The sequence below is a fragment of the Papaver somniferum genome, chromosome 5 (genome assembly GCF_003573695.1).
Source record: "Papaver somniferum cultivar HN1 chromosome 5, ASM357369v1, whole genome shotgun sequence".
NCBI classification, from domain to species: domain Eukaryota; kingdom Viridiplantae; phylum Streptophyta; class Magnoliopsida; order Ranunculales; family Papaveraceae; genus Papaver; species Papaver somniferum.
The window spans coordinates 29,255,653-29,265,614 of NC_039362.1; the positions used below are offsets into that span (position 1 = coordinate 29,255,653).

The 9,962-nt window shown below is 33.4% G+C and overlaps 1 protein-coding gene and 1 non-coding gene across 2 annotated transcripts; both read right to left on the reverse strand.

The window, feature by feature from the left end:
* Nucleotides 1-766: 766 nt before the first annotated feature.
* On the reverse strand, nucleotides 767-2,815 carry LOC113281263 (60S ribosomal protein L21-2-like). Its single transcript, XM_026529962.1, has 2 exons — nucleotides 2,387-2,815; nucleotides 767-1,223 (listed from the first exon to the last, which is right to left on the reverse strand). Exons 1-2 carry the CDS (start codon nucleotides 2,621-2,623, stop codon nucleotides 966-968), a joined length of 495 nt encoding a protein of 164 aa, XP_026385747.1. The 5' UTR covers nucleotides 2,624-2,815; the 3' UTR covers nucleotides 767-965.
* On the reverse strand, nucleotides 2,025-2,117 carry LOC113284780. Its single transcript, XR_003328393.1, has one exon. It is a non-coding gene; the product is annotated as a small nucleolar RNA SNORD24 (small nucleolar RNA).
* Nucleotides 2,816-9,962: the final 7,147 nt, after the last annotated feature.

Here is a 9,962-nt window from a genome sequence, read left to right on the forward strand (position 1 = left end):
TTTTTGATTATGTTTTATTCTTAGTTTTATCACTTGTTGTTGTTTCATCCATAAGTACATATATGCGATACTGAAATAGGACTCTCTCGATTTAGTTATGTTTCTTCATGGAGTTGTTTTAGACAGTGAATTAACAGTACATATATTGAATACTGAAAAAATTGCTCTTTGAATCTGTTTTATACATAGATTTTAGTCAGTTAATTCTTATGATTTTGTCAGTACATATATGGAATACCGAAATAAAACTGAACCATCGTTAGGTAGTATTAATCTTGATGTTGTCATATTACTTGTACTATTCATTTTTGTTCTGTTATTCATATATGGATTGTTGTTGTGTTTTAATTGTTACATTTTGGTCACATTTAAAGGTTCAATATGTCTGATGTTAAGAGTGTTGGCGCTTTTTGGAGGAAGTGGTCCAATGGGAGTGGAGCACTAGAGAGATCCTGTTTTTTTAACCTGTAAGCAGTGTAGCAGATATGTACTCAAATTATGTAAGCAGTGTAGCGGATATGTACTCGAATTTCATAAACAGTGTAGCAGATATGTACTCGATATAACAAGTATGTAGACACACACGTTTGGTAGTCAGGGTATTGTGGTCATTTCCATGTTTTAATTAATTGTGGACCTTCAGATAAAAAAAAATTCTAGTTGGACCCTACTATAAATAACCTTATGGGCTTAGGACCAAACAAGAAATTTTCCTAAATATAAACTAGATTTGCCCCAGAATACGCCACAAAGCAGCCAGAACATATATCAATACTAGGAAAATGGTATAATGGTCCTTCAAAAACATTGTTGTTGCAGAACACAGGCTCAGTCTTGAAAAACAAATTTATCCAGAGCAACATTGTCACTACAATTACTAGATGTCAAAATCTGATAATCACCCTTTCCAAAATACAAAAGAGAACCAAGATTGGTGGCGAAGCACTGCGAAATGCAAAGTTATCCTAATATCCTCCTTTGAGGTCATTGACCACGTCATAGGGAATGGGGGTCACAGTTTCTAAGGTGGCACCCTCAACCATGAAACCAGGCTTAGGTCCCTCTGGCTGTCTCTTAGTGCTGATCTTCTCCCCATGAGCTTTTGCTTCAGCCTTCAACTTGTCATTCTGGACCTTCCTCAATTTGAACTCTTCCCTGCACCTTGATGGCTGCACATGCTCTATTCTCACGTGAATCCTCTTCTTCAGAATATTTCCACGAACCTGCATATATATATACAATTTTTTTTAATAAATATAAGAAACAGTTGATCAAGGTATGATGGTTCTGAACAATAAGGTGGGGTTCCTATAAAAACACATCAAAATGAACAAACAGAATGGGGAGACCTCAGCTGTAGTGATGATTAAGAAACAAATCATCAATATTAGTCTGACTTTTACATGATACATTTTATTTCATTGGCACTGAATCTATCTCAATCACATATCATAGATTGGAATAAATTGTTCCAAAAATAATCAAAGACGAAAAGTTTAATCGCAGACAATCACATATCTGAAAATTCTGAAACAAAAAGCAAGCAAAGTCAGGGATTGGTGCCTCAGATTTAGGTTGTTCTCATGGCTGTTTAACTCTTAGTATATTCAAAACCAACATCAGCACTTGTCAAGAACCACAAAAAACCTATACCCCAAACAAGCCAGAACACAACGTAGAAAACATGACAAGTACAAAGTCTTACAAAATTTAATGAGTAATGATAAGGTTTAATAAGATGGTTCTACCACAAAAAGAAGGAACAAAAAAAAAAAAAACTCAACCATCTCAAGAAAAACCAAACAAGTGCAACAACATGGGTCACACACAAATTCACGAAAATTACAACCAATAAATACGAATAAATTTGTTGACAGCAAAAACCTTACATCCTTTTTACTAAGACCAATCTTTCAACTAAGGTCACTGCTCACAAAAGAAACCTACACCATCCAAAGCAACAATTTCAACATAAAACCATGCCTACGACATAAATAAATCAACACTGGAATTTTTATATGAAAAGCCTAATAGATCTTGGTGGATAATCAATCAATAATCAAATGGGGTTGCCACCCCCATCAAGAGTAGCAAATATTATCCTTACATCACCAGCTTTTAACAAGAGATCAACATGAATACTCTACCAAATGTCATCATTTTTCAAATCATTAGCTCACTTTTACTAACCATAATAACATAAGGTGATAGTAAGAGCAGTTCATAAATCATACACAAGTAATAGCACAATCACAAAAACAAAGCAGTTTTTTAATAAAAAGATAAAGCCCTAATAAGGCAATACAGCAACTACCAAATCAGATCTACATAATCATAACAAAAATCGAATGGAGGTGGATATGAGGGAGAAGTAGGAAACTCAGACCTGCTTGTTGATTTCAACGCCGATGGCACGTTTGGTAACATTCCAGACAATACCAGTCCGACCATGATAAAACTTATGAGGCATACCCTTATGAATAGCACCATTCACTTTAATATCAACATAATCACCAATCTTAAAGGTTCTCAAGTAAGTGGTAAGAGCAATATAACCCTTCTTCCTGAATGGACGTGAGAATAAATCTCTTGTTCTTGATCGCAAACCATGTCCAGCCGGCATGATTCCTACTCTCTCTCTCTCTCTCTCTTTCTCTGTAAACTCACCCAAAAACCTCTACCTCTACCTCTACCTCTTTTTTCTTTTCTTTTTTTTGATGGGAAACCTCTACCTCTTCAGATTCCTTGTTTAGATACCGGGAAACCTCTGCCTCTTCAGATTTCTGAAACCCTAGATTGTTTCAGATGGGCTAGACTGGGCTCTAACATGTTGAGAAAGATTCACCCGACCAAAATAATAAGGATCGGTTAGACGGATGAGAATCGGGTTGAGTTCACAAAGAGGCACTGTGAACTTCGAAAAGGGAACTTAGACTTAGGCCGGAACCATTCTTTTTTTTTTCAATTTTTGTTAAGAGAAAAAATCATAATCGACTCACTAACTATGTTGAAATATTTAGGGGTTGTTTGGTAACTATTATTTTAATGGATTATCAGTTTATAATCCATTATGCAGATTATAATGGATTTTATATGCGTTTGGTAACCATTATAATAATTACTTATATTAATCATAATTGAAAAAATCCATTATTTCCATACACAGGAAAAAGTTGTTTTGAAAATTTATTATAATCAATTATTTTTTCTAAGAAACTCAAATTGAATTTTTTCTTCTCATTTTCTCTAAACTATCAAGAGAGAGACATCAAAACAACATAGGACTAAAAAAATATCGTATACCATTGTTCTTTCTTCTCCTTTTCGAGATCATCATTCTATGATAGCCAATTATTTGAAAAAAGTGTTTGGAAAAATTTATTTTAAAAATGATTATATCAAAATGATTTATCAATTTATGATTATCTATAATCATAAATAGGTAATCATAAATTTTTACCAAATAAGGGCTTACTTTTTATGCTTAGGCCAGAATCATTTTTCTTTTTAATTTTTGTTAAAGGGAGAGCAAAAACTGTAATCGACTCACTAACTACGTTGAAACATTTACTTCGGAATCGGTCTATACTTACTAGCCACATGTTCTTCGCACATGATAAAAAGGAAACAAAACGTCTACTCTGGTTTGTTTACGAGTAAATTATTTCTAGGAAAAAGCTTATATTTTGGAGCTATGTATAAGGGGAACTATTTGATAATTTAGTTTTACAAATTAATTATATGACTAAATTATCCTCTGACCAGCATATCATCTCAGAGCATCTCAACGTAATCTTCTTCATCATCGTTACCCAGTTACCCGTCCTTCATCAAAGATTTTCTTGAGAACATCTCGAAATCCAGTCGATATCCTTTTTGAGAATCGCCAACTTAATATTTCAATCAGCTAAAATTCAGAACCCCACCTAAAAGTTATTGTGTTACCACACCAATCAAACAACAAATTGATAGGTTTATTCTCAACCAAGAAATACGAATTCAGTGCAATAACATGAGAAAATTGTTCGCTTCTTCTTAAAGAATTTATTTAATTTCTTCCTCTGTTGTTTCAACTCAAAGGAAATTTAGATAAGTCCCTTGATGTTAGTAATCTTTAATTTCTCTAGTATCTCTTACAACCTTCAGATGAATCAATTGAGGGCTTTTATAATTTAGATTGGTAGATTTTTTAAACTCACATAACCTTTCATTTCTGCATATGAGTTGCTCGTTTTTTGATTTGAGTTATCTATTTTGATTAAGATAAAGGGCATCCATATACTAATAAGATATGAAGACTCCTAATTAAGTTGCCATATGCTTTGTAATGTTAATTGAATTAAGAATGAGAAATGAAGACTCCTAATTGAGCTGGGTTAGTCTCTGTATGTCTAATCTTTACTCCTTTACAACATCTGTGACTAGAATTATAGATGTTAACCCAAATTCAATTAGAAAATCCAACACACAACTGTTTATCTATTTGAGGACTACGACTGTTATCCATCTGAAAATTCTATAGTGCTCTAATGTCTCGTCATAATGCGAAATTACGTGATGATGACTATTGTTGCCCCTGGTCACGCCCATTACATTTTTGTTTTTTTCTTTAAGCTATTTTTGAGTTTCATAATTTGGTAACAGGGAGGAAACTCCATGGTACTGTTTGGGTGTTTATATTAGAATGGAAGAATTGTTGGTTATGTGTGATTATTGCCTATCATATCGTATTTTTGCTTGTATAGACGTGGCTCTTAACGGTAACTTGTACTCCGAAAGCATCTTAAGATTTAGAATGTTCATGTCTTGTTTGTTTAACTGAATGTGTTTTAGGAGCTATGTAAGAGCTTCTTCAACGGTGGATGTGAATATTTCATATGTGGCATCACTTCTAAGACATCCTTTGAGTATAAAATCCTAAATATTAGGAAAAATAAAATTTTATCTCTAATCCATAAAGTTTTCTGTTATTTGTTTACTTATTTGTAGGCATATAATTTGTTAAAATCTTTTTCATTTTCATTTTTATTTTTCAATGATTTTTATTAAGAGCTTCTCCAATGGTCATGTGGTCAGTTTCACACGTGGCATTGTGGGAAGACATCCTTTATCATATATGGCAGCCAATTTTCCTAAAATTATGGAATGGAAAATTTTCTTCTCCAACCGGCGTATATTGTGTTTCGTTTTTTTGGAGAGCAGTCCTCTTTACTTTCGCAATTTCAAATCACCAGAGAAATATTAATCCTATCCTTTCTTTCTACCGTTCGTTCCTCTTTATTGTTTATTCTTTTCACTGTGATTTTTTTTGTCTTCCGATGCAGTCATGAACATATCAAATCACTTATGTATCATATGTTTCTACTGTACAAACAATTAACCAAATCCCTATAATACCTTTCTAATATTATAAACCCTAAAAATAAATTTGATTTAATAATCGATGATTTATAACAGAAACAGTACATACTAATATTGTTACATTAAGCCTATTTTTAAAAAAGAAAAATCAAGAAAAGTTTCATCTTGATGACAAGAATGATCGGCAGATGATGTATTGATCCCATTCTCATACGATTGATTCCGTGGGAAAAAAATAGGTTTTCGTCAATGCAAATATTTATTTGCAATTAATAAGCGTTTTTAAATAAATTAAAATTCTTTTTATTAGAAAAATATCTGACTAGGATGGTTATACATCCTCTATGTGAACCTCTAAAACAAGAGGTTTATCAAGAGGATGTCTACCCAAATCCATGCCATGTCATCTATCCATTAATTTAGGAGGTTAGGATTGAAGAAGGTTTTTATGAAAAATGGACTTGTATCTTACGTGGATAAATACTTTTTTCCTCACACACAAGCCATTGGAGAAGCTCTAACAAAAGTGTGACTAGGATGAGAAGACATCCTCTAAGTGAATGTCTAAAACTAGAGGTTCACCTAGAGGATGTCTAACTTTTTTTTTGCCACATCATCTTCACATCAATGGGTTGGAGATGATTTTTTATAAATATGGTTGTGGATCCTACGTAGATTAGGACTTTTACTTCACACACATTCCATTGAGTGATAGGTAAGTTCAAGTCTCCACATACCTTTTTGTTGATGAAGTTCCACGGTTCCTTGAGTATATCTTCGTCGTTGTATGATGAATCGCCATGAAGTCCTTGAGCTCAACTACACTTTTCTATCCTAGTCCGAGACTTAGCTATAATAGACTAGAAATCAAGATTCATAGTTTTGATCACTAACATTGACAAACATGCTTGATATAGCAACTCATGCGAGGTCGACCGATCTATGCTCTAACAGTCTCTAACCAAGAACACCTTGCGTTATCTAAAAAGAACTCAGTGAGTTAATTGATATTTCCGAAGATTCAGAGGAATTGAATGATCCCATAATCAATGGGTTCTTTAATAATAAGAAGGAATTCTCTATAGATGAATTGAGAAAGCTCTATGATGCCTAGTAAATCTTCTATTTTCTTGTTTTTTTTAGAAGAATAACTAGATTTTGGAATAGCCATTATTGTGATTGCACATAGCTATGTCCAATGTTTTCATCTTCATGTTTTTAGGTTTATAGGTTTAAATTCTAAAACTGTTTGGAAGATGATTTTTGCAGTATTAATCATTATGGTTTTATATATTGCAATTTGTTATGGGATATGTGTGTTTGCGTCCGTGAACTATGATTGTCCCATACCTTGTCAAAAGTTAAGTCTTTCATATGTCGATATGCATGTATTGATAAAGAAGGAATGAACTTTTGACAATACATAAGTTAAGCCTATTATGTCATTTATAGATGGAAGATAGGTTAAAATCTTTTGTTTACAAGGATTGATGTCTATTGTATATCATTGTGCGAATAGTGATGGAAAATAGAATGAATCCTTGTATATTCCGCAGTATTGATCTTCCTTGATCCATATTTTTATGTCTATACTGTGAGGCTCCGTAAGTTCTCTTATGTCGAGCATGACAAATTAAATTCATCACTTTTTGTGGTTAATTTGATTGTATATTTCCGATTAGATTAATTATGGGTCCTCTTGTGATTAATCTAATTGAGTATTTTGGATTCAAATTCATATTCGTATGTGATTTGTTAAGTCCAAAGAAATCCTTCTTTTCTTTTGAAATTAAGGTCGCTCTTGTTGTTCTTTCGGGAATGACATATTATGGAGGAGAGTTCTTAATTAAACTTGTGCTTAATTGCCAAATCTTTGTGGGGAGTGCGGCTGTGGAATATTATAGGGGTTATCTTGTATCTTTATAAACTCCTTGGTGAAAGAATTTAGCTTCGGCTATATGATTGCATCTAAATAAGTTGATATATGCTTTCTTTTAGTCATGAAATGTCTCTTTTGGAAATTTCATTCAGATCCCGTTTTCGTACCTTTGTCAATTTTATTGACAAAAAGGGGGAGAATTAATATGTTGTTCACACTATAAATACATATGGTTTTCGGATCATTATGTAAGGGGGAGTGGTTTCCATGTGAGATGGAGTATTGAATAAGGGGGAGTGATACATATCACCATAGTATTGTCATCGAAGTTGTGATACAATTAAACTTTGATGTTGTATAATGATACTATGACACTGTATAACAATGATTGAGAATACTTGTTTTCTCATTGTTATAGCTACGGATTTTCAACAACGATGATGTTGAACTTACAACCTTTGGGATCATTGGAGTACTTGGAAATGACGAAGATTTCGAGTAATATTGAAGATTAGGCATGTGGAATAGGAGCTACAAAATTTTATTCATTTATTTTTGTATTCCATATGTATTGATAGTTTTATCACTAAAATTGACAAAGGGGGAGATTGTTAGAGCATTGCTCGGTCGAACTCGCATCCGTTGCTATCTCAAGCATGTTTGTCAATGTTAATGATCAAAACTATAAGTCTTGATTTCTAGTCTACTATAGCTTAGTCTCGGACTAGGATAGAAAGTGTAGTTGAGCTCAAGAACTCCATGGCAATCATCATACAAGACGAAGAACTACTCAAGGAACTGGTAGAACTTCACGACTAAAATGTATGTGGAGACTTGAACTTATCTATCACTCAAAAATCTATCTACTATATTTCCTATCTTGAGACAAAAGTAGTTTTGCTATATAGACTTTGATTATACACATTTGTTATTTCGAGCCGAGTTTATCTCGCTTATATATTTCTCGAAATACGTGTTGGTAAGCTTTCGCTTTGGCCAAGTTCATCTTTACCTAGTGACGAAAGTCATGTAATTTTTCAATCACTTTGAAAATTGCTTTGACGAAAAATAGTTTGTGAATAACAACTATATAACGTCCTCTAAGAATTTTTCAATGATTGAGATGAGAGTTTAGATTATATAACCATTGTTGGATATAAGCATTGTGTGGCAACAGATATATGTATAAGTCCTTATTCCTTGAACCAAAGTATGCGTACTTTGTTGATCAGGAAAACCAGAACAAGAGATGTGAACTCAGTCCGCGAACTCAGTCCGCGAGCTGGCGGAGGTTCTCATCCCGAGAAAATTTGCCGGAGTTTGAAAACTCCTTCCGGGAACTAAAGTCCGCGAACTAAGTCCGCGTACTTGAGTTGGTTATATCTAAAGACGATTATTTGTGAACTTTATTTATATTAACTAAGGAATGCAATTTGCAAACCGTGGCTATAAAGTTCATGAATTGATTCGAGTGAATCGAATTGTTTTTGCTTCAATTGTGTCTTGTATACTTCTATAAAATTTATACAATTGAAAAACTATCTAACTAGTTCATTTGAGTCATTTGAACTAGTTATGGTGAAGAAGAATATGGTTGATATGAAAGTGCTCATATGGCTAACCATTTGGTTAACTATTGTTGAACCAACATTTGTACATGTTTGGGTACGGTTACACAAACCTAAAATCGTGCATTTCATTTGTGTGTATCAAGCTAAGTTTTCGATCCAACGGTTGAAAGATATTAGCTTGAATCTAATCAGGTTTTCATCTAACAGTGAATATTGAATGCTTTGTTACTAAGCTAACATTAATTGCAAACCCTGATTTGAAAGTACTATATAAGGGAGAACTCTAGCAACTGGGAAACCTAATCCCCACACCTCTTGTGTGATACTAGTTGTATTAGCTAGAGTCGATTCTCCTTTAACCTTAGGTTTCTTATCGAGACCCTGTAGGTTAACGACTTGAAGACTTCATTGGGATTGTGAAGCCAGACCGACACTACTTTCTTGTAGTTGTGTGATCTGATCTTGTTGATTCTATCGTGTTGAGTACAATCATAACGATTGGCTTGAGATTAATATTTCCGATACACAAGATATAAAAGTAGTCACAAACATCTTCGTCTCATCGTTTGTGATTCCACAATATCTTCTTTCTCCGCATCGATTAAGATTATTGTGAGGTGATTGATAATATTAGGTTGTTCTTCGGGAATATAAATCCGGGTTATCAATTGGTTCATGTTCACCTTGATTTATCAAAAGACGGAACAAAACTTGTAGGTATTTCTGTGGGAGACAGATTTATCTATTATCGTAAGAATTATAATAATTACTTATTTTAATCGTAATTGAAAAAATCCATTATTTCCATAAACAAGAAAAAGTTGTTTTGAAAATTTATTATAATCAATTATTTTTCTAATAAACTCAAATTGAATTTTTTCTTCTTATTTTCTCTAAACTATCAAGAGAGAGACATCAAAACAACATATGACTAATAATACAATGAATCTGCAACGCTGTGTCGGCGTTACAGAAATCACTGTTACAATAGATGTTGCAAATACAAATTAAGCGTGCCAGACAGACTGTTACAAGTACTGTCAATAAACGACAGTTTCTTGCGACAGTCCGTAGGCGTCAAAGCTCTTCTTCTTCTCTCTGCAGCAGCAGAGAAGTTGCTATGCAACTCTCTATTTTCTTCCCCAGACTCT